This window comes from Lissotriton helveticus, chromosome 4_1 (assembly GCF_964261635.1).
Source record: "Lissotriton helveticus chromosome 4_1, aLisHel1.1, whole genome shotgun sequence".
Taxonomy (NCBI): domain Eukaryota; kingdom Metazoa; phylum Chordata; class Amphibia; order Caudata; family Salamandridae; genus Lissotriton; species Lissotriton helveticus.
In genome coordinates, this window is record NC_136063.1 from 1,493,014,080 (window position 1) to 1,493,040,566 (window position 26,487).

A 26,487-nucleotide genomic window follows, 5' to 3' on the forward strand; every position below is an offset into this window, starting at 1 on the left:
TATATACTTGATCCAAGGGATGTCTAGCATGTTAGTCTGTTTCAAACAATCCTCTAATATTGTCTGAGTGAAGCTTAGCTCCAGAGTGGACCAGATTTTAACCCACAACAAAACAGTTGCCAAGCCTACCTTATCTTCTATAAAATCAAGGCCCCTTTCTTTATAAATAATAAAACTTGCTAAAAACTTGATTTCTGCTACCTGGAGGGTTTTACAGCTGTATGTCCCCAGACTCCCTCACTGTATGTACCAACCGACAAGCATTCTCTTCTGTATAGCATTATCTTTTCTTTTGGGGGATTGGGTCCTACATTTTTTGCAAATTAAACAAGGATTCGCACACCGCCACCAACGACAGGGATTTTTGAAGACTTAGATGGTCCCACTTAAAATTAGTGCTAAACAGAATGCCCAAATAGCTAAAATCCATTGTTTTCTTTATTGGTTTATGAGGATGAGACATTTATAAAGCACTACATATACCCTGAGGTGTCTAGGCGCTACCTTCAAACAAACAGAACTATAAGGGGTTGTCAAGTACTCATACTCCAAAGTCTAGTCATGGTGGTGGTAAAACTCTTTCCACCCCAACAAACCTTGTGCACTCTGGGAATGACAAGGTTGCCATTTTCAACTGATCTAAGGGATCTTGCAGTGGTATAAGGCATCAGGTATCGTGACATCTGCTCCGGCCCTAGTCCATGCAAAGAGTTAAATGCTATACACAGGGCTTTGCACTGGATCTGCTTAGCAACTGGCAGCCAGTGCAGTTTCAGCAAGGCCTTAGAAACGGATTCAAATCTAGTTATCCCCAGCTGTACACGAGCTGCTGCATTTTGTGTCATCTGGAGCTTGTTAATACTATGTTTTAGTGAACTGGTGAACAGAGTATTGCAGTAGTCCAGCCTGGATGAGATAAGTGCAGAGACCACTGTTTTCCTTAAGTCAAAAGGGCTAAAAGGAAGTATTTTCCTTAGAATTTTGGGGATCAAGATGCAGTCAGAGGTGGTGTGTTTAATTTGGGCTTCAAATGACAGTTTAGTGTCAAGTAACACACCCACATTTTTAGCCTTACATGTTGGAGTTTGCAAAGGGCCAAGTTGGGACGGCCACCAGCTGTCTGCCCAAATAGAAGAGCTATTGCAGAAGAGAAGTACTTCTTTCTTGGATGAATTCAGCTTTATACAATTGTCTAACGTCCAGTTACCTATATGACTCATGCAGTCATGGAATTTGGCTGCTGTTGAGTTTGATGGACTATTCACTGAAACAATTATCTGTGTGTCGCCAGCATTAGATACTAAAGCAAAGCCATAGCTTTTGATTAGTTTAGCCGAGAGGGTGACATACAGGTTAAATAGCATCGACTCAGGGAGGATCCCTGAGTTAAGCCAGAAGGAAGTGAAAGGAGGGTGAGACGTAGTTTCCCAGAGCCACCACTTGGGAACGTTCTGTCAGGAAGAAGCCCAGCAGCGAGAGTGCTTTATCCCTGATCCCAAGAGAGGCCAGTCATTTTACCAGCAACTCATGGTTGATGGCATCAAAAGCCGCTGAAGGGTCTAGCAGGATCAGAAGGATCAGGGCAGCACTCCCCCCACCATCCAAGATTTGTCTGAGCTCTTCAGTAGCGGTAGTCAGAGCCAGCTCTGTGTTATAATGAGTGCGAAATCGAAATTGAGATGAAACAAGAATAGCATTATTGTTAAAAAAGGTAGAAGTTCCATGTTAATGGCTTTCTCTATTACCATTGCGGGGAAAGAGAGTTTCGAGATTGGTCTGTAGTTAAGGGTGTCATTGGCGTCCAGATTAGGCTTTTTCAATAGCGGTAATATGGATGCTGTTTTCCATTCAGTAGGAAAGCGTCCTGACGTGATCATTGAATTAAATATAGATGTTAGAGGGATGGCTATGATTTCTGGGGACATGTGTACAATTCTAGGAGGACACAGGTCTGAGGGGGATCCTGATTTGATTGAAGTAATCATTTTTAGTGGCTGCTCTATAGTGAGGGTGGTAAATGACAAAAGCAGTGGTATTACAGAGCCAGAAAAAGGTTGTCATTTATTCTGTTGAATTGGTGTCTGGGCTGAGCACTTGTCCTGAAGCATACAGGTATCATAAACAAATGTTACCTTATGCTGCAATTGAGTGGCTTTATAGCCACTAAATAACAACTTTGAGTAGGTGGTCTTTGACCCGCATGTTAAAATGTAGGATTTATCATTGTTTACCTTAAGGGTTAACCCCTGCATAAAACTATAAAACCCATCTAAAAGAGCTTGCAGACCATTAGCGATGGGGACCAGGAGGACAGAATCATCTGTGTGTAATAAAACCGGAACTGGGCGCAAACCAATTTTTAGGACGTCGGGGCTACAGTTTATTAAAATGGAGTCAAGGGCATTAATACAAAAAAGAAAAAACAGGATACCAGGATTCAGCCTTGTCTCATCCCATGGGTAATTTGGATGAGGGGAGACTGGTCGCCTGACTGGGAGTAGCATACTCTCATATTTGAGTCTTGGTGAAGACTATTTAACATATGCAATAGGGATGAATACACTCCTGCAAGTCTCATGATGTCCCACAATTTATTTATATCCACTAAGTCCTTTTTATGTTATTTTAAACAGTACAATTTCATTTTTTCTTTTAAGAAATGCATGTTTTGACTTTAGTGGCATTTTGGTGACACTAAAATGCTTTACACATATGTACTCTGAGGAAATCTCATTACTTGAGCCACAGCTACCAAAGCTAACCTCTCATCGCACACCATAGGGACCTTCTGAATTAGGGACCACACAACCTATTGCCAAAATAAAAAGAATAACAGGAGGTCTGTAAGGCTAAAGGATGACAAACTTTCGTAGTTGGTCATGGATTTCATCCTTTTTTTTTGTTTATTCAATTTTTATGGATTCTCTCCTTACAATATCACAGATGTGGATGATAGAACACAAATACAGCAGGATGGCACGCACATCCAGTCCTTCTTATATCTGTTGATGTTCATGGTCACCGTCCACCATTTTATTTGTTATAAGCATTTTACTAGTTTTCCCCTTTATTGTAACTTAGCATTGTAATAAGTAATACCTATAGGGATGTAGCTCTAAGCATTGTTTAGCCTCTAGGTTTTTTGAAGAACACTCATCTCAAAGAAGGTGAGGTCATACCTGGAAGGGTCTACCCTACCAAAGGCTCAAATGTGCCTCCAACACTGATGATAAACATTTGTCTTCTTCAATATGGTGGAACCTCTCTTCCAACTTGAGATTGGATTAGAGTCTCATAACACATTACCTACACCTCTCTCTTCCACAAGGCCATCTCTAATCGGAGATCATCCAAGCTGGGCCTACACAAAACCAACTACTTATACTTCCCAATGGCTCCCCACTTGCCAGTTTGCACAGTTCATTGAAAGAGGTCACCCATTAGCATGTGCGCACCTGATAGCCAGCATTGCAGCTCCTTAAACGCAAAACTATTCACACGGTTAACAGTGATTTTTTATCTTACAGGTATTAGCCTACGTATAGAAAGCATTGGTTTATTTCAAATGTTCTGGTTTTATATTACTGCCTACCCTACTAAAACGATGCATGTTTAGTATATACATTGATTTTTATTATTTATTAACCTAGGTACAACACGTTTATTGACCAAGCCTGAGCTCATGCAATTTTCTTTTATTTCCCTTTGTATAATGCATGACCAATTATAACTGCACATATTTAGTGTTCTTACATTCCAAAGAGTCAAGTCTGTACTACTTAAAGGCTAAAAATATATATCCATGATTGTCCTGTTTAATCCCCTTATCATAATGCAAGACGATCAAGCAATGAGATCTGAATGGAAAACAGAATGAAGGTCAGAACACCTGTATTTGGTATGTGCAAGATTTTATTTGTGTTCATGTATTTAGTTTAGTACAGTATTAAGTAGGATATTCTGTAGTGTTATTGTTGTAATGAACTACCACACCTGTCTGTGCATTGACCCAAGACTAACAAACCCTCATAGGGTAAGCAAATACGGTGAACAACCATTCCAACGCAACTATTACAACGACATACCATTACCACGCAACTATTACAACGCAAGTCATTACAACGACTTGCGCTGGGGGGCGCTATAGGATAGGGAATAGTTTAATTTACTATCCAACACCTTCCCTACTATCCACGGGGACTGGAGTTGAAATAGTAAATTAAACTACTCACTATCCAGTACCCGTCAACGCAAGTCGTTGTAACGACTTGCGTTGTAAAACTTGCGTGGTAAAGGCAAGCGTTGTGAAAGCATGCGTTGTAAATACATACATCCAGCAAATACACCGTGAAATCATATTTGCTGAACTCTACGAGTTGTCCAAGGGCATAACATTATGTCCCTGATCCAAATCCAGTGGATTTGCAGTCCCATTAGCATGCTGCCTAAAATAAAAAGAGCTCTCTGCTCTTCTTAGATCTGCAAGTCACCTTCATGTTGCAAGATCCTTGATCAATGATCTGGGGTCCGTACTTCCATAATTTGTTAATGATACTCTGCAGACCTCCAGAGGAGAGCCTTGAATCTCACTGTTCATATCTTCAAATGGCCTATGTATTCTCAGTCATGGATAAAAGCACACACTGGAGTCTCAAGCCTTGCATAGAATGAGGTCTTTGACTCCCAGCTTGTTTAATTCAACAGCAGGACTCAATTTATTCTCAAGATAGACAGATGAATAAGCAGGGCGACAGGGATATACCTTTCAATATACTATTCAGTATTCTGAAATGTGAGTCTCAGGTGCATTTACACTTGCAAACGTCTTATATTTCTCCTCCTTTTGGTGGAAAGGGATGGAAGTATGTTTCCTTCAATTGAACCCCCTACCCAATTGTGTGGTGTTCCCTCCCTATCACAATTTTGAATGTGCATTTATGGTTGTCCGTAAAAGGAGTAACTTCACCTGCGATTTCAGTGAGGGAGATTGTAAGAAATACATTTTAAAAGCAAATTTCGATTTGCACACCATATTATAATTGCACCTTAGAATGCGTTTAAACCTTTGCGGAAAAGACTTTGGGCCATATGTATCAACATACCCTTTTGCGATTCCTTAATAGCGATTTTTAAGGAATCGCTATTTAGAAATCGCAAAATCGTATGTATAAAGAAATTCGCTATTTTTTAGCGATTCCTTAAAATTCCTTAATTGCGATTAGCAAATTGCTAATCGCAATTAAGAAATAATTTCCCATTCATTTCTATGGGCCAGGAGGCCCATAGGAGTGAAGGGGAAATTTGCGATTCGCAATTTGCTAATCGCAAATTGTGAATATTTTCAAGGGTGCAGGGGTGTCCAAAGGACACCCTGTTGCACCCCTGAAATCTGCATGGGTACACATGTGGCGCACATATATGCCCTAAAGGCATGTCTGTGCAACACATGGCACTTTGAAAAATGAAAAAGGAAATTATTTTGGAAGGAATTCGCAACTTACCACCAACTAGAAGTTGGTGGTAAGTTGCGATTCCTTAAGGCCAATTTGCTATTTTTTTTGGCTTCTTACATTGCATTTAAGGAATCGCAAAATTAGCGATTCCTTAAATGCAATCGCAAAATAAGGAATCGCAAATTTTGCGATTCCTTATTTTGAACCACTTTTTGCTTAATACATACCATTTAGCAAATTTGCATTCGCAAAGGCCGAAATTCTGCGAATTTCGGCCTTTGCGAATGCGAATTTGCTTGATACATATGGCCCTTTGCATAGAAAAATAACACGTAGGGAAAATGTGTCCGATTTAAACATGTAAAGAATCATGTTAAAATGTATTTTAACTCTGCTAAAAAGAATGCACAGCTAAAACACACGTATGGAAAATGTGTTCGCTTTCAATGTGTAGGAAAATAAAGTGAAAAAGACAAATGTAGTAGGCTATCATTCTTAATGTGCTTCTACAACTAGGCCCAAGCCATATTTTCTTTTGACTCTTGCTCACAATTAAGTAGGCATTTATTTAGAATTTTGCCTAGAAACAGCATCTTGAAAGAGAATGTGCTGACTTCAAGATTATGTATCTTTTGCTTCATCACACTATATTAGATCATCTTCTTTGAACAATGAACTTTGCTGTAAATTCATAGTGAACAGACTGTTAAAATGAAGAAAACTTTAGATATTTTATGTATGCTTAACCAGGACATAGTCAATAGATTTCTTTCATTGCAGTTAACAAGCCCTTTGTTTTCACAATAGGACATTGAAATCAGCTATTAGCTTAGGTAAGAAGGTTCTCATGAGAACTTTCCTTCATGTTTCAAAAGTTGCAAAACTTGCTTAACTAAATTTTGGAGTGAATGTTTATTGTTGGAATAGGGAGGAGAAGCAACAGATGTTGATAACACCATCAGATGAGCGGTCTTCATTGGATGAGCGTCACACACACTAATTTTTGTTACATCATTGTGTGATTTTATATTATATTTGAGGGCTCTTAATTAGAGAAGGTAGAATGGGAAGCTGGGAGTTGTTTTAGTTCTGTCCTGAAGCCTTTTTTTCCTCGTCGTTCCTGGATGCTACTGCTGACAGTGCCTTTAGTCTCGTCCGTCCTGATTCTTCTTGTTTAATGCTCCTGCAACTATCATTCCACTATCACTGATATTATAACGGTTGCTACTGCAGCTGTGTGGGCTCGGCTGAGTTTCCAGAACGACCCTTTATGGGAAGTTCAAGACTTATCTGTGCTCCAAATATCTTGCTCTTTTCTGGAAAGAACTTTTCTTGGGTTCTCAAAATTAGGGTAGGTTTAGTGACTAATCCAAATATGTAATAACTGGAATAAAGATGATGAGAACCATTCTAATCCCTTAAGAAAAATAATGTTTTTTGGATCTTCTACAACTTCCCATCATTGACTGAAAATACTGTCCCGGACAGTCAATGATATTTTTGATTTATGCCTTTGTCCTTACTCCATTTGCAACACGGCGGCAAAGGTCCATCCGACCTGTGAAGTTCCATCTGGATTACCAGGGTCCAAACAGTAAATTGGGGTGTCTGGTTATAATACCCTATTTTTGCAGTCCTTGGGCACGTACAAGACTTTCAACAAATGTTTGGTGAATGCCACCAAACTTGAGAGCTTGCCACTGTAAACCAGCTTGCTAGTGGACCCAGACACACCCACCTAGGATTTGCTCACATGCAAAGTCTATCATACTGGCAAAATTTCCCTGTGCAAACATCCCATTGGAAGGGCTAAAATCCAGCCAATCCTGAGTCCATAAATCTAGACTTAATTTTGCTTTGGAAAATATTGCTTACGGCTCACGGTGAACACAGGTAGGCAAAAAAAAACGTTCTAAATCGAGCCCTATGCTGTCAATGTTCTGAGCCATCTTCTCTCTGCCACTACCTTTCCTGCTAAACCTCCCCCACAACCCCTATATTTTCCCCTCCCTTTTACAAACAGACATGTTATCAGTCTTTGGTGGAGATCCGAAGACACAAAACTAGATACAGTACGGAGCTCCTAATTGAATTCAAATTAAATGTTCTCCATCGACGTTTGTCTTTAAAACGCGGGAAACAAACCATTTATCCCATGAATGTTATTTTCGTTTATGAGTTGGATAAGCAGAAATGCTCTTATAAAGTCGCCAATATTGTACGCGGATATTTTCTATCAAACACTTAACATAATATTTGTACAGATAATGCCTATTGTTATCGGTTCACGTTTTTTAGTTGACACTAGGTGGCGGTATGTGCACGCCTTTTACCTACCCCCAAGGAATTCATAATTGCAGTTGCTCTGGTGCGACATCAAGAACAAAAGCGCAGGTTCAGCTCTGAAGTGTGTTTGGTGGAACGGGGAAGCAGAGCTGTGAAAAGTTCCTGCATAGCCTGAGATCTTCTCACACTTCCAGTTTCCAGCTCTTGGGAAGGAATAGCTTTATTCATAGCTGTTGGGCAGTGCAATACCCTCCCAGCTGATGATTCGCGCCAGCCCGGTCCATCTCGGATTAGGGTTGTCTCTGTGCGTTCATTTTCACACCGAGGAAAGTTAACCCCTGCTTCCTTGGCAACAAAGTCCGTGTTAATATAACCAAAAAGATATTGAGCACCAAACAGAGCAAGCGCCTGGTGGTAAACGGGTATCCTAGGCACAGATTTAGACCTTTGTAAAATGCAAGCTGTTACAATGAGCAAGTATTTCAGAAAGCAATACATTTCTGGAATTCATTAGCCCCCAAATTCACTAAATTAATTCAGAAAATCGTAAAAGGCATGAATGAGACTGTGTACAAAATGTCCCTACTGTTATGTTCCAAATGTCTATCTGCAAAACACTCAAGTTGGCGTGCAAAACTAGGAATGCCTTGGAGAGATAATATTTTGCACACAGACACAACCACGCCAACAGGAAGACTTTTTTATGGCCCCATGCCGCTCTAATAGATAAGCAATATTTATTTCCGGCAACAGTAAACTCGCAAACACCATCATTGGCAGATTGCCGCCATTCAACAGCGAAATGTGACTGATGTACAGCTCGACAAGAACATTTGAGAATCCTTTGCTCCTTCGGGTTGAGTGAGGAATCTTGCTTCCTTTTCGACTGTTACCCTCATTTGCATTTCTAGTCTTTAGCCAGAACGTGGTCACAGTTTTTCTAATTTGTCTTGTTTTTTTCGTTTAAAACCTCTAAAGTCGCCAGAATGAGTTTCACTCAATTACTGTGCAATACAATCTTCACCCTCCTCAGGGTAATTCTGTCACTACAACTCGTGCTATTTCCCAGGGTTGATTTAATATCCCAATACGATTTAATGAGGCCGGAATGAAGAAGCAGAAGCGGTTTTAACGAGTATGAAAACTGCACATTTTCCCAATTACCCCTATTATTTCCGATAAACATTTTCAATCACTAGATTAGCTTTTAACACTCATCCAGCAAAGTTCAAGAATCATCCTTATTCAGTTCCAATCTATAATGTGTGAGGAAAGTATTAGGAGTGACACAAAGGACTGCTTAAATATCTCCTGTAGAGACAACCTTCTGACTCTGCCCATGTCAAACAAGTTGCCCTGGTGGAGAGGCCTTGCAAATTCTCTGGAACCCCAGAACTAGCCGAAACATAAGCTTGACAAAGCTACAAAGACTGGAGCTGATACTCAGTGCCGTTACAAGTGCCCTTTGCCTATACAGCAAATGCCTGAAATTGAGAAGGAGGCTGGTACAGTACCTTCTGTTTTTCAAGGTCTTACCAGAAGGCGATCCAAAGGGAAGCCTTCTTGGGTTATTCAAAGAGTACGTCCAGCATGGTGGGGCTGGCCATGTGCCGGCTCATGATGAATCCTATCAGCTGGATGGAAAAAATTGGGAAAGGGGATGTCTCCAGTTGAGAAGCCCTCATACAGAGCCAGCCTGAATGCCAAGTGTGCCTTAGGGAGATCAACAAGCTGCTAGACTAGGGCAAAGGACTATCCTCAGTATTAGGGGTATCAGAAGCTACATCCATAGCTGAGGTTGAGAACTCTTCTATTAGTCCATCCCACCATTAGATGGAGGCACTGTACCCTGGTTACTTACTTGAGGAGATGGACAGCATCCAAGGGGTGAATCTTGTTGGTAGTCCCCTTAGGAAAGTTCTCTTGAGACAGAGACTTTCTGATACCACTAAGAGATTAGGGTCCCTTGAGGTAGGGGCTTGTAGTAGGCCCAATAACTGGCTATTGATTGTGTCTCAGATGGCCACTATTCCCACCAGTAAGAAGGAGGGTGGGGCTCCCTCCTACCTATGGACACATAGGCATATGCTTCTCTGGTGGTACCAATCTGACGACTTATGGCAGAGGCTATTGGGTCCCTGTGCATCATTTAGAGTTTGCAAAACAGTTGCAATTTACCGCCCTCTTCAAGAGGGTGGTAAAGCACTCACAAATGGGAAGGGGTCCCCAGGAGACCCCTTCCCCTTTGTGAATGCATGGTAAAATATTTTTAGGGGCAGGAAGTGGTCCCAGGGACCACTACCTGCCCTTAAAAAGTGAAACAAAAACGTTTCATTTTTCTTTTTTTAAATCCATCCCGTTTTCCTTTAAGGAAAACGGGATGCATTTTTTTTTTTAAACTGCTTTATTTAAAAGCAGTCCCAGACATGGAGGTCTGCTGAGCCCAGCAGGTCACCATACCTGGTAGGATTAATAATCAATACAACACATGTTAATCAATAACACTTGAGTGGTTAAGAATACACTGATTCCTATTACGGCAGTGAACACTCGAGAGAACCACAAGAGCGATTGTGCCTTGCTTCCCCGGGTATCGTCCCGGTCTGCTCCAGACTGACCCTATCACGGCAGCATACTCGAAAGAACCACAAGCGTGGTTACACTTTCAATCCTCGGGTATTGCCCTGTGTCACCACAGATTGATTCCTACTATGGAAGCAATATCGAGAAAAATATAAGAGTGCCATTAACCTGCAGATATTGTCCCAGGCTGCAATTGTGCAGCGTTTAAAGCCATTAAGCAGACTCAGCCTTGTTCTCCGATTGCACCACTACAGTGTACCCGGCTGGGTTAACTGTAAGTGCATTTATCCTTTTATTCACGCATGGTGATCACGTTTTTCTATCTAATCCGTGAGCCTGCACACGTTCAGAAGTCCCACACTCCCCAGTCCTGACGAGACCCATTATTCTTCTAGGGTCGAAACGCCGTCGACGCCCCCAGAAAACAAACCTTACACACAGTGCCTATTATTCGAGATAGCTAATGTGATATGTATTGTTGTTATCATTATCTACTTGATGGTCGTTTTCTTCTTTTTGTATAATATTCCCTGAAGAAACCCCGTATATTATACCTTTTGTATAACCTATTGTATTCTTGGTTCTCACTTTTACACTTTGGGTCACTTTTACACTTGTGTATGTGAACACTATATGTATGTAAATATTGACTAATTATTGAAATGAAATAGAACAACAATGATGGTTGAAATCTATGTGTGTAAAGTCGTTTCTCTTTCTGACATCCCTCTTAACCACTGAAGTGTTATTGATTAACATATGTTGTATTGATTATTAATCGTACATTTGATGCACCACTGGGACCATTGTTCCTGATATATAGTGTAAACCCTGGTTCCTAAGTGAGTAGGGTCCCCTTGTTTTCCCTGCGACCATACCTGGTAGGGCCAGCCATTCCTAATGGGGTTACAGACTGCGAGTGCCTCATTAATATGCATGAGGCATGCAATTTGCAAGCCCATATTGAATCGCTAACAGTGTCTCTGACACTGTTGTACATGTAATTTAGTGACTCGCAAATTGCGACTCGCAATTGATCACAATTTACGAGTTGCTAAATGACATGGTCGTACATCTGGCCCCCTAGTCTTTACAGACTTCCAGCCAGGTGGTGATTGTTTTGTGTCGACTGGGTTCACAGCAGCAATGCTGACTCCATGCCTTCTAAAATAAAAATCTTGCAAGTATTGGTCAGCATTCTTTTATCTCTTCTTTAAAATGTGAGACTGTAAATTAGACAGTAGGAATCACAGTGTGTCTTCTGCCTTGCTCAATGCTTTCTAGCGTTCAAGAGATTAGAGGAAGTACTGTTTGCCACTTCTCATATCTATACATAGGCTTTTCCTGTTTTCAGTTTCTATTTGTTGTAAATAACGGTGGAGTTTTTTTTCTCACTGTTTTCCAATGTTTTAAAAAAATGTAAAAACAACCAGTGGTTATCAGAGTTTGCTCTTTTTTCTCGTTACAAAATAACAGGAATGTTGTTTTTCCTGTGTTTTATAGAAATGTAAATGTATTTCATTCCTTCCCTCATTCATTTCTGCTGTTAATTCCTCTTTTTTGTGCTACTTCTAATTCTCTTCATTATAACTTTCGTTCGTACTTGTAACTAGTAACTTTTCATTATTTCTCATAAATCCTGCCTGTCTCATTTCCCAGCACTCAAACTCCTTTTATCAGGAGACCAGCCCCATCCCTTGTCAAGTATGCCCATGGATAGAGTAGTGTTTGTACCTCTTTAAGATTGGATAGCAGCAGATGCAAATGTAGCGTGGGCATTTAACACATCTTCCTCCTGAGCTATTCTCATGACAAATGGCATAGGTTGGCTGAATGAAGATTTTCTAATGTGGACATGCAATATATATGGTGGGGTGCTCGATGTTACACTGCCATGCTCTTTGCTGGTCCTGCTCTGCCTGGCCACAGGGAATAACCCTAAAAGGAATTTTCATGCCCACTTTTAGTTATAGGGCATTTGGTGACTACTAACGGTGCTGCTACTCTGTAAAGCATCTGATGAAGTAAACTAACTTCATGATCGGAACAAGCTCAGAAGGGGTCCATGAACCAGTTTTGGCTGAAAGTGCAGTGACTGCAGCACCTATTAGGAAATGCAGAGCAGTGGAAAAATCTTTATGTCTTTCGAGATGTGCAATCTACTGCGAATAAACTAACTTGTGGACTTTCTGAGTTAATGTAGGCTTTGTAAGCAGTGCAGTTTCAGCAGAACCATTGAACAGATCCCTCCTGGGGCTGCGCATGAACATTGAATGCACTCATAACAAGAGCATACATACAGTAGATATACTTGGGTTCAATCTTGCAAATATGTTCAATCAATAACAAAGAACCAACGGCGGACTCCAGTAGCTGCACCTCTTAGCTGTATTCCCTTGTTAGTTTGGAACAGTATAGTGTAGCTTGCAAATATGTTGTTTACTTTGATGGTATTAACTTTTATGCAAACAAAAGTCTTTTTTCTTGGGGTTCAGAGGCAGTAGGTTTATTTGCATTTTCCCGGCTAAAGAATGATGATCCAAGGATTACATGTCGCAATACCTTTAGATTTTTAACATTTGTTTTCTTCAGCCGTGCGTAGCATGGGGTTGGTCCGCATCGCGTAGCTTGTGGCCGGTCTCTGCGACCAACCGCCCCACAGGCAGGTGACCGCCAATGTGCACAGCCGTCTGCTGTGTGCAGCGTGAGGTTGGCCGTGCACCACTCCCTCCCCAAGCCTTTACGGCCCTATGAAACCCACTCTGGGACCATTTTTATTTAATTAAGGGGAGGGGTGTGGGTAGTCTATGGCCATATCCCCCAGGGATTACATTCTTAATGTTAGTGGAGTAGAGCATATGGCCCCCCTCCCTGCGCCTCTACAGGGCCTAGGAACCCCATTCCCTGGGGCCTTCTTTTTCAGTAAAGGGGAGGAGGTGCATGGCCATCCTACCCAAGCCATTATTGGCCTGGGGGCCCAATCCCATAGGTCCAAAGACTTAAGTTTTGGGGGTAGGAGGCCCATGCAAGCCCAGATGTTGTCTCCGGGGCTGCTACAGACTCGGCTAGGGGGAAGCTGTGTGCTCCCCTCGCCTATTAATATAATTTTGGCCTTGGGGATGGGGTCCCCAGGGCCTTTTGAGGTTCAGGGAGAAGGGTCGCGCCCCCTTCCCTTTTAGATTAATTTGGCCCTGTGGGTTTGGGTCTCTGGCGCCCATCACTGGCTCAGGGAGGGGGGCTGCACCTTCCTGCACTTCTTTATACAAAACTCCCTGGGATGGTCACGGGGCCTAGTGGGGCCGGGCACAATAATAACTTTGGGGGAGGAGGGTATGTGGCCCCCACCTTGAGCCTCAGTGAGGCTCCGTGACCCTAATCCCCCAGGGCTGAAGTAAACTAAAAAGGGAGGGTGCATGCAGCCCCCACCTTGAGCCATGAAAAGCTCAGGACCCCATCCACCACAGCTGGGTCAAGTGCTCTGTCCCAGGTAGCCTACCCCCGTGTTGGAGTAGTTTCCCTGTCCACACTGAGGAGAAGAGGCCTTTGTGGTGTCTCCTGTAAGTCCTACACAGCGACATTCTTGAGAGCTGGTGGGAGACCCAGCCCCCTTTCTCCATCACTCTGCGAACGTGACTACTATTTTAAAAAAGCATACAAATTCACTGAAAAAAAACAAAGGTTACAGGGACATTATAGTTAGTAAATGGTGTAAAAAAAAACGTCGAAATTCACTGAAAAAAACAAAGTTTACAGAGACGTTATATTTAGGCCCAGGTTTTACTCATACAAAACCAGTAAAATTCAGCAGTTATAGTTACGTTAGCTAACTATAACTTGTGCCCTGCAATGCACTGCTTGCTAATGACCTCACATATTACATCACTCATGACATTGTCAGTTACATCACTGATGACATCACTGATAGCAATCTCAAATCACATCACTGATGACATTATCTAGAAAATGTCTAACGCACCCACTCACACCCCATAGAACCTTTCATACACCCACTCCCACACAACAATTCACAAACCCATTCACAGACCCATATCATTACTTGCAGACCCACTCACTGATTCAAAGATCTACACACGCATCCACTCACTAACCTATACAGCAACTTATACACCCACTCACTGACTAATACAGCCACTGACATATCCACTCACACACTCAGTCAGTCACCCATAGAGCTACTCGCACACCTACTCACTTACCCATACAGTCAGTCACACAGCCACTTACTTACCCATACAGTCACACACACACCCACTCACTTAGATACTAACACATACGCACACACCTATACAGCCATTCTCACATTCACTCACCTATACAGTCACTTGTATACCCTTTGACTCATCTATACTGCCTTGCACATACCCATTTACCTCACCACTGACACATCCACTCACTCACCCATACAGCCATACACACACTCACTCACCCACACAGCCCATCACATATGCAATCACTAACCCATACAGCCACTGACTCACCCACTCACTCCTCCATACAGGCAGTCACACACACCCTCACTCACCCACACTGAAACCCAGAAATCTATCCAGTTCAGGTACTCAGACAACCCAATCACTCACCCATACAGCCACCCATCCACTCACACACCAATAAAGCCACTTTGACACCAACTGGCTGACTGATACGGACATTCGCACAACCAGTCACTCACCGATACATTCACTGAGACACCAATCACACACTTATACAGTCAGTCACACAGCCATGGAATCATCCATACTGGCACTCATTTACCCACTAGTTCACCAATACACCTTGGTATATATATTCAACACTCAAAACTTTTTGAAAACACTTACAGTCACTGGATGATGTCATCAGTGATGTTTAATAATAATTAACAAAAATAGACTTACCTTAAGCTGATGGCTGCCTCGAGCCTTGGTCTTTCTGTTCTTCCTGATCCCAGCAGACAGTACGACAGCACCACAGACTCCCTTTGCAATGCCCGCACTGCTCTCATTCTATGACAGGAGCTCTGGAATTGGCCTGAGTGAGCTGGTTTTACGCTCGCTCAGGCACAGAGAGCCTGTGCTGTTGCTCCAACCCGGCTGTGCAATACAGCTGGGTTGGAGAAACCTAAGTGTGCATGTGTGTGTTGGGCCGGCCTAAGACGGCCGGCCAAACACACATCCGCACTTAGAAGTGCACCTACCATTCCTCTCTCCGTCCCATGGCAGCGACCCGCCCCCCTACACATGCTGGCTGAGCCAGCAGCTAAAACAAAACTACGATAAATATAGTTTTATTTTTCAGCTGCTGGCTCTGAGCCAGTGGGGTGGCACTTCTCGCCATTGCGGAGGAGCTGCTCCTGCCTGAAAGACTTGCTTGAAAAACAATTGGCAAAGTGGAGGCAATTCTATATTAAATTTGCCATTTCAAAGTGAAAATGAAGATTGTAGAAATCATAGGACTGCAGTTTCCATTCCACTAAACGCTGTGAAAGGTAGTATGTTGAAAGCCTAAAGGTTATAGTAACAAATGTCACCACAAAGTAAGTTAAAAATGAAGGAAAATAGAGAAACCATGCTAAATTATGAACACATGTCCCTGCAAAAGATCCTAACAGAAAAGCAGCGCATAGTTCCTTCATCCTCTGACACCTTAAGTATGTCTAAACTGCGAGGCTTTTGTTAAGGGTATTATTTTGTAAATTGAATAGTTTTTTCAAAAAAGATAAGCAAACATCAGTGCCTGCAAGACACTTGATCAATTTCAGCCAGAGCTAGTTAGTGAATAGGATGATAGAGAGCATGGCCACAAATCTGCACATTGGACAAAGACTGTAAAATTACCTGCTATGCTGGAGACCCTTGAAATGTCTTGTGACTGCGTAGAACGGTTGCGATTCTGCTGCTTGCGCTTATTTGCTGCTGATCGTGTTGTCCTCAAGTGAATCTCGCTCACTTTAAAGAAGGCAACCATGAATGGCTGTTTGTCATGTGGTCCATCTCTCCCTATCAAGCCAGCCTCTTTAGGATATGCGTTGAGACCTTGAAAGATGAGCAAACGAGAAGAAAACGTTATCACAAAGGCAGTCAATACATTTGCTATGCAGGCCCAGATTTACCTAGGGCTTATGTTGCCTTAGCATCACGCACAGCAATGCATGGCAACGCAAGCCCATGAATGGTATTTACTAAGCCACGCAAAGCCACCTTGTGTGGCTCTGCATGGCTTTGTAAATCCAGGGTAGGATGTATGACATTACAACGCATGCTCTTACAACGCATGCCTTTACGACGCAAGTTTTACAACGCAAGTCATTACAACGACTTGCGTTGGGGGGCGCTGGATAATGAATAGTTTAATTTACTATTCCAACTCCAGTCCCCGTGGATAGTAGGGAAGGTGTTGGATAGTAAATTAAAACTATTCCCTATCCTCGAGCGCCCCCCAGCGCAAGTCATTGTAATGACTTGCGTTGTAATGGTTGCGTCGTAATGGTAGTGTGTTGTAACAGTTGCGTTGTAAAGGATGTTTCCCTCCAGGGTAACACAAGGCAACACAAATCACTTTCTTGCATTACTCTGCTTTCAGATGGTGTTCCATGGGTGGAGCATGGGCCTTCCCATGCATCTACCCATGGATTTCAGTGGGCAAATAGGTATTACCAGCAGCACAGTACCTTGGAGTGAATTTGACTATAGGGGCATGCCCATGACTGGCCTAGTTGGGTATTTGTCATTACCATTAAGGGCATTAATATATGCCCACCAAAAGAAATAGGCAAGAAGGCCTGGTTTTGTGTTTTATGTTGTATGTCAATCTTCCTACCAAGACTCTGACATAAATGGACGTGACATTAAGGAAACATAAATAACCTTACAAGGCATCTACAAGGGTCCTGATGAAAGCCCCATAGTAGCCTAATTATGTCAACTTCCATTGGGGTGAAAGGAAACTTTATCCTGTGCAAGCACCCACAAACATACATTTAAACCATACTAAAGGCACACAAAATAAAGAGAGACTGGGGTGGTCTTTAGGTATTTTTATATATTTTCCGTCATTATCAGACTCCGCCTGAGATAAATATCCAAAGTGCTCCCTGGAAAATGGTTGAGCCCATCCTAGTTTATAGGGGTAGGGATGAGACCCGATGATGAAGCATGACACCTGTAGGGTGTGTGAAGGCCAAATAAAAAAAAACTCTTCAGGGTCATTGGTTGAAGCTGTAGCTCACCAGATGGTGATTGCGCACATATCATCATAGGATACCCTCTGAGAAAAGAGTATTTGCTAACGATAGGCAGTATTTTGAATCCAATAAAAAACTCTCTCCCGCCTCAGAAAAATAATTAGATGCTGGGAAAGTAGTGATTTAGTTGTTTGCTGAACTGACCAGCACAGACCTCTCATGCACTGATATGCAGTGTGGACTTGCTCTGACAGAGGTGTGTTTCCCACATAAAGGAAACAAATGTGCCTGTGCCAGTATACCAGCACAGTATATATCCGATGGGTAGCAAGGTTGCAATTGCTTTACCTTTCTCTTTCTGCATAAGAAACAAGATATGGAATGGCAGGGGGAATGGACACTGCCACAGCGTAAATAATGTTTTTTTTCTTCCTTAAGAGAGGAGGACCTCAGCTTGACCCAAACTCCAGAGATACATTTGGCAACTTGCAGTGTAGTATACTGAGAAAATAATTACATTTGATATGGCTAGATGGATGCATATGAATGCAGATTTCACCGTTGAAGGATATTATTAGAGGAGGTATAGTGCAAAACTATTTATATTAGGCCATGTTGATTTTGAAGTGCTGTCTGAAATTGTTCACTTTGTTGCACATTGCAATAGAGTCAGAATAAGGCTTTGACAAAAACATTATAATAGTTGGCAATTGGCAAAATCTAACTGGAGATCCATCACTGGTAATCTTTAAAGGGGCGATGTTGCAGCTAATGATTCATTTTATGCTGTGGGGAATTGGCACCTGCTGGATATACTGGTGTTTGTCACTGATTGTAGTAGTGTAGTTTCGGCACTGTAAATATGATTGTTCTGTAGATCACCAAGGCAGATTACAGAAGGTTCTCAAAGTCCCAAACTTGTTCCGTGGCAGACTTGCAATGGCTGTTAATGGCCCGGACTATTGCTGGGAACTCCACTGCCAAATAAAAGTGATCTCACTAGTACCTGATGCATCTCAGTGAGTTAGTGAATGAGATGGAAACAGTGCAGAGAAGAACACAGACTGTCAGCTCACCTGCCTCTCTGCCTTGCTGTGCAGGATCCACAATGCTCTTGAGGCGGCCCATGATGGCCACACAAAGATGCACCCATATCCACTGGACCTTCATTGGCTACTGCACAAAGAGGGTCAGTGGGCTTTAGACACAAATGCATCTATAACTCGTAAGTGTGCAAACAGGCGCCCTTAAGAAGAAGGGTAAGTGCACAACTTACCCGTGCACGTTACTACCTAATAACGTACATTCCCTTGGTCCTGAAGAAAGCCAAGGGCTGAAACATGTCGACCAGCTACGATTTTGAACAGGTGCGATAGAACAGTAATGTAATGTAAAATGTAATGTAAAAACTCATTTGTATAGCGCTACTACCACTCCAAGGAGCATCTTGGCGCTCAAAGCCAACCCAGCTCGAATAGGTTGGAGGACTGGAGGCAACACAAGGTACGTGACACACACTACACTAGCGCCCTGCATGCAGCGTCAGTAAGGGAGAAGATCCCTGTCTTCAAGGATTTCCTGAAATGGCCCTCCTTGGACATAAGTCGCAGCTGAGGTGGCAATTTGTTCCAGGCCCTAGAACCCAAAACAAAAAGAGATTTCCCACCTTTAGTAACCAGTCTGAATCTGGGAATTACCAAAAGATTTTGATTAGCCGACCTCAAGCAACGTGCTGGCTGATAACGCTTAAAGCCCTTGGCCAAGTATCTAGGTCCTTGTGAAGAAGCTCTTCTATTTCAGCACCGCCACCCTGCTTTTACCTTTACCCCATCCTCGATACAATTTATTTATTTATATAGCACCTGAATTGACCCCCGGAGGGGTATCTCTGGGCTTCGGATGGGCAGCATGAAAGTAGTGCTACTACAGCTGAATCAGAGACATAAAAGAGTAGTTTTGAGCAGCTTCCTAAATTGCAGATGATCATTGCATTGTCTCAGATGTAGGGGGAGCTCGTTCCAATAGCGGGGCCTAGATGGGAAAGGGCTTTTCCCCCTAATCTGGCCTTCCTAACCTGGGGGACCACAAGAAGATGTTTGAAGCTTGAGCAGAGAGACCTGGAAGGTAGGTATGGTGTAATTTCTCCGAGAGATAGGTGGGACGAAGATTGGACAACGCCTTATGGATGGTACAGCAAACTTTGAATCTTGCCCGTTGCTGTATTGGAAGCCAGTGAAGCTGCTAGAGTAGAAGGCGGGAGGCAGTCCTGAGAGGGACATTAAGGACCAATCGCGCTGCCATGTTCTGGACTACATGCAATCTGCTGAGTGAGGCCTCATTGGCGGAGATCAGCAGACCGTTGCAGTAGTCCAGACGGCTTAAAACCAATAAAACCAAGATCGACAGATGAAGGTAATTTGAATGACACTGCACCTTCACCCTCACTTTTTCTAATCACTACTGTAAATACCAGTCGGTCTTCCACCAGGTGGAGGAAAGCATAACAAAAACCGATGATGATGCTTTTCACGTAACTTACCAACAGAGAACCAAGATATGCCGCACCCAGGGTTAATTCGTGAATGAAGGTTTTTAAGATGACCAGAACCCAAGACCCTGGTAACACACGACAAGTGTTTCATTCCCCTTTGATTACACCTGCATAATTTTTGTGCCATAAGCCCAGACGTAAAATAATTTTGGGCATTTACTAAGTCACGCAAAGCTACTATGTATAGTCTAGCATAGTTTAGTAAAAATAAAGTAACACAGGGCAGCGTATAGGGCTATCTCGGTTTACTTTGTGTCGGGAAGGTGTTACATGGGTGGAACAATGGCGTTTCCATGCATCCACCCAATATATTTTGGTGCAAATCCAGATTTATAAATACTTGTAAACCTGGGTTTGCTCTAGAATGGCGTGCCTACCCGGCTGGAGTGAACCAGGAGAAATATCTTAATTTTTACTCATAACCTCAACTTTCTATGTGTGCTTAATTCTGCAGCACACATAGAGAGAGGTATATGCCACTAAGGATTGTTTTTGTTCAGGAAGGTGTCCCATCCTGCACAGAAATGATCCTGCCCATAAACCAGGCACCCTTGCATTATTGCACAAGGGTGCTTGCCTAGGCACTAGGCAGCACACAGTGCACTAGTGCAAGAAGAGAGGTGAAATGCTCCATATATTTGCAAATATGGAGCATTTCTGTTCTCTCCCTTTCACGCAACATAGCACAGCCTGTTCCCTTGCTGCGCCGCATTGCGTGACATAATAGTGTTCCTCAGTGTTTAAACTCACAGAGACTGAGTTAAGCAAGTGCCTATTTCTTCACCCCTGAACGTTGGGCGGATTCACAAAGGTGAACTTACACTTTTGTGTAAGTTGACATTTTTTTGGTATTCATAAACCACATGTTAATAGTAAGTTTCCGACTGGGGAGACTCCGTGGTCGGGGAGGAGAACTCCACACGTAAAAAAGATAGACCTGTCCTATTTTTTTATGTGTTTAGTTCTCTGCCCTGACTGCAGAGTCTCTGCAGTCATAAACTTACTATTAACTTGTAGTTTGTGAATATCAAAAGAAAACGTAAACATACACAATGTGAATGATGCCATTGTACTGTAACTTACTCATCTGATCACAGCTATATGAACCCAATGGAACAAGTCAATGAAAGTCTTACTGTGCGTAAATTGCAGGATGGTGCCTTGCAGCAACTGTTCTTTTTGTTATAACAGTTGTAATTGGACAACAGTAGAGGATGGTACAGACTCTTTGTGATAATTCTGAATACATTTATTATTGGAACCTACACACTCTAACATTCTCATCACATATCAACTAGTACTATTAGGGAACAACATCTTAAGGGTTCATGGCCAGACATACCACCACTTGTCTCCACACTCAGCTGAAGCCCCAGGTTGTGCTGAGGATTCATCACCCAGAGGTTGCTGGTGGCTGTGATGTCAAACTCCAGCCAGCCTTCATCGGATGCCCAGACTGTGTGTGCATCCAACAAGAAAAGGTCTGAGTCTCTGCAAAAGATGAAGATTTAACACATTGTCAATGGAAGACCTATCTTCATGTAAATGTAGAAACATGTTTTAAGTATTGTAGTCCTTTATCCTTAGTAGAACTTTCATTTTATCCAACTGGTGACCCTATGAGACGGTGGCATTGGTATCAACGTTTAATCGCTTTATTTTACTGTATAGAAAGAGAAAGCATGACAGTCTGCCCACATTAGGATACACACAGGGGCTGCTGGGAAGGTGAAAAGAAGCTCATCTAAGAAATCCATAATTATGCAGATAAACGCTGCAGTGACAGAATAGCATCACTCAACTGGCACTCACATTGGTCCAATGTTTTATTAACAGTTTATTCAAGAAAGGCAAACAAAACCTCAACTTTCTCATTCCAATCAGTGCCCAAAGAACATTTTCAAGCTGACTAACCCAAAATAAATATGTAACATACAAATACTTAATAAATAACATATGTAATATGGTCCTATGTTTTCATCCTGGGGTTCTGATAGCATTTACAAGCCACTTGGCCTTCAATTTTGTGTCTTATGTCACCAGAACATCTCAAACGCAGTGTTTGATTATTATACACACTCTATTTGGTTAATACACCAGTATATCAAACTTCGGTTCTATGCTCACACTCTTATTTTAGTAAAGCATCCAATTATAGGAAATAAGTTTGTTGTGCTTCAGTTCCTCCAATATTACCCTGAAAATCAGACTGTTTGAACTCATATGTAACCAATCGGTTCCCATCGAGATGTGGTGCTTTAAAACTGAAATATGTATTGTTCTTAAATTGGCATTTCTGACACTTTGCTAAATTGGCTGTAAAATATGTGCAAATGGTTTGCACAGCTACTCTAAGTGAAAATCTCAGATGAAAGCTTGCAGAACATGTTTTCCTGACTTATTGCTCCCAAAAGGTAATAAAACATGACATACTTTTAGACCTGCCAGCCTCAGGGTGGTCTTCCCCCAATCTTTTTGCTTTCTGCCTCCACGTTTTGCTGAATCTTTTTGTTGGCCTTAGGACTCTAAGCACTTTACCACTGCTAATCAGTGCTAAAGTGCATGTGCTTCTTTGAGAACCATGTGTGCACTTGGTGTACACCTGATTGACCTATTTAATTTACTTGTAAGTTCCTTGTAAGGTGATATAAAATATACCCATGACCTGCTACTAGTAGGCTGCAGCACTGCTTGTGCCACCTACAGAAGTAGACTTTCAAACCTGTTTCAGGCCAGCCACATCGAATTGGCATTTAAAACTACTTACAGAGCCTTAATATTATATATACGTCACCCCTAAGGTAGACCCTACGTAGCTCTAACAGCAGGGTGCTACTTAACTGACATAAGTGTTAGTGATAAACAGCCTATTTCATTTTTCACTACTGTGAGGCCACCTCCTCTCATAGGTTAGAATTGGGAATTCCTTAATACACATTTAAGCTGTAATTCCTGACCAGAGAGGGAGATCTTTTTTAGGTTTCATATGTCTGGAATAATATTGATAAATCCTACTTATTGGTGAAGTTGGATCTAACATTAATATTTTAGAAATGCCACTTTTAGAAGGAGGGCATTTCTCTGCACTTACTGGTCTGTGTACCTGACAGCCTGTCTCCAATAAAAGTCTGGGGTGAGTGACAGCTACACTTTGTGCATTCCCTCTAGACAGCCAAAACACAAGAAAGATAGGTGTGTCTGAGTACCCATCTACATAAATCTACATTCTGATGTCCTTGCCTGGGCAGAATGTAAGGGAGAGGCTAACACTTCACTCGAACAGGTAATGACTTTGTCCTGTACCCACACAAAGGGCTAATTCACCCCTATAGATAGCCTAGCAGACAGGACTGGGGTGAAAGGGGGACCTGTGCACTTCATAGAGCTGCTTCAAAGACACCCCCAACACGAAAGGCACTTTTGGGTATAAGTACAGGGTCTCGGACTCCCTCAAATCAGAAACTTCTGGATCTTGAACTGAAACTCTGTGAGGTATCAACGTCTCTAACCCTGCTCCTGTGCCTGCCTCACTGGAAGTGGGCCAGATACTTGCAACATGGATTTTGATGGATCTCCTGTTTGTGTGTAACAGAACCAGCACAACGACCCGGTTGTGGGTTTAAAATGATGCCTCGCATAGGAACCAGCGCTTTGCATCCTGAGATCAATGCATCAGCTAATTGTCGCCTGTTAGACATGGGGGTCTTTAGTTGGCAATAGTTTGCACCTTTGTCCAAATAGGGACCCTTCATCCTAGTCAGGATAAGGGGGATACACTTCTAAAATAACCCATGGTAAACCCCTTAGTAGCTTGGCACGAGCAGTCAGGCTTATTTCACAGACAATGTGTAAAGCATTTGCACATAACACACAGTAATACAGTGAAAACACTACGAAAGGACACCACACCATTTTCAGAAAAAAATAGCCAATATTTATCTGTACAAACAATACCAAAACAATAAAAAAAATCCAACATACAATAATCAAAATCTGTACTCTTGAAGAATAACCTTTTAAATGCAGTTCCTTGAAGGCGGTAGCTCCGTCTGGTGCTACAGCAGTGCCGAAAACAACCAAATCCAGCTAGGTCGGTTGACTGCGTCGGTGCGGAAAGGCTTCGGTGTCAGAAGACGTGTAAACAGAACCTTTTTGTTCTGGCCAACCACAGCAGTGCTGCGAGGCTGCGGTGTGAGCGGAGCAGTGCTGCGGGCGGTGCAGGCAGCGGCTCGGTGGCAGTAGTCCATCAGTGCCTGTGAGACCAGGGCTACAGTGCCACGGGGCGGTGCTCGCTACAGTGCTAACGGTCATGGTGCAAGCTTCGGTGGCCATTGAGGATTGGCGGTCAATGGGGCTGGCGTCGGTGGGCTGCGGTGTGGGATTGGGTAGTGCTGCGTGTAGCTTACGAGTGGTGCAGACCACGGCGGCGCTGAAAGCTGGCCACGGCGTCATTGGTGAAACCAGGGTGGTAGAGTGAAGCAAGGTGGTGCGGAGTGCCGTGCCCACAGCTCACAGAGCAAGCAATGGTGCGGCAGTGGTCGTCGTTGTCGGTGAAACCAGGGTTGCGGTGCGAAGTGCGCCAGTGACCTCCGCGGTGCCTTCCGGTCATGGAACCGCTGGCGGTCTTGGTGATGGCGTTGAGTTGTGATTGCTCTCTGTGGCAACTGAGACATGTGGTCCCAGAGGCGGTGCCCAAAGGTATGTGAAGTCTTTTCTGTCCTTGAGACTTCGTGAACAGGAGGCAAGCTCTAGCTCAAGCCCTTGGAGATATTCAGCAACAAGCAAAGAAAAGTTCAGTTCAGTCCTTTCACTGCCCAAGGCAGAAGCAGTAAATGCAGGCCAAACCAGCAAAGCAACAAAACAGCAAAGGGACAGTACTCTTCTCCTTGGCAGGTTCTTTGATCTCAGAGAGTTCTAAAGTTCTGGGGTCTTGGCCCTAATATTTATACCACATTTTCCTTTGTTAATTTGTGGCAGAGAGTCTCTTAGCTCAGTCCAAACCAGTTCTGTCCTATCGGGTCCAGTTTCCTGGAAGGACGTGGAGACAGCATTGTGTAAGGTAGACAGGGCCTATTCAGGTGCAAGGAATTCTCCTCCCACTACTCTAAATGCAGCCCAGGTCTATTCAACTGAGTCCTGACTCGTCCAGGAAAGGCAAGATACACCTCAACCCACCCAGTGGCTGTCTGAAGAGAATGCACATCCCCAACCCCTGTCATTCCAAAGCCTGACAGTCAATCCACAAACCAGCAGAGGCACAAAGGATAGCTAAGCAAGAAAATACCCACTTTCTAAAAGTGGTATTTTCAAACACACAATATAAAAATCATCTTTAATAAAAGATGCATTTTTATATTCGGAGTTCAGGCATATTAAACTCCAGCTTTCTATCTTGTCTCTATGAGAAGTTATACTTATAAGGTGTTATAAACAAACCCCCATTCTATCCTATGGGATAGATAGTCTTTCAAGGAGGAGCTTTGCACTGAAACACATCTCCGCGGGTGCTGTGGCGCGAGGCGCCTCGTGCTCCGCGGCGGGAGGCAGTTGTTGTCTCTCATTCATTGTGTCCCCGCGCGGACCTGTGCTGGCGCTGAGCTGTCGCCCTTTACTGTGCTGTGAACGAAAGAAAGAAATCTTTGGGGGGTTCTTCTACCAACGGTTCCTGCTTTCTTCGTGGCCGGGCTTTGCTCCGCCGCAGCGCCGCAGCACCAGCAACTAAAGACCGGGCCTTGCTCCAACTGCTCCCCGGCCGGGCTTGGCTCCGCCGGGTCCCTCCCACCACCAGTGACGCCCCCAGCAGTGCCAGGAGGCGCATAAAGGCAGCGCCAGTCCCTCGTCCCGCGGGACGCGCGCGGGCACGCGCTGGGAGAAGTCCGGGACAAGGGCGGGGCCGTCTGCAGCCGTCAGAGGCCTGAGGAGGCCGGGCTGGGCCATGGACTTTGGCTTCAGTTCCTTCGGAATCCACAAACTGTAAGACAATATAATACATATCTATTTCTTTTTGTTTCCCTGTCCTTTTCAACGATATTGAACTAAAACACCCTCTGGGCGAGACATTATCGTTCTACTGTACCTGTGTTTTGCACCGTAGTACCATTAGGTCCAATAACATGACGAAGCTTAGGTCATCAAAAGCTTCGATAGTAAACGAGACAAGGACAATGGATAATTATCTTGTAAAGGTCGTTAGCAAGATTAATAAAGACAGGAGACTCTCACTAAACAGGGTAAGTCCAAATGCCTCACCTACAAGGCCGAGTCCGCCTTTAACTCCCTTGAATCAGTCAGATAGTCGCCTGGAAGACTCTATCGTCATTGATATTAATGATATTAATGACGGGTCTATTGTAGTAAAGTGAAGAAGGGCTTAGGTGCACAGCGTCAAGTTGAGGAAGGAGTTACTGGAGAAGCTGATGGTGGGTTAGAGT

The 26,487-nt window shown here is 43.2% G+C and overlaps 1 protein-coding gene across 1 annotated transcript in view; it reads right to left on the reverse strand.

Moving 5' to 3' along the window:
• Window positions 1-26,487, reverse strand: part of BMP6 (bone morphogenetic protein 6) — a 519,633-nt gene that overhangs the window by 101,977 nt on the left and 391,169 nt on the right. Inside the window, exons 3-4 of the mRNA XM_078688085.1 lie at window positions 21,399-21,547; window positions 16,160-16,357 (exon numbers count right to left, since the gene is read on the reverse strand). Coding sequence (XP_078544211.1) covers window positions 16,160-16,357; window positions 21,399-21,547 — 347 coding nt within the window. The remainder of the gene's footprint in view (window positions 1-16,159; window positions 16,358-21,398; window positions 21,548-26,487) is intronic.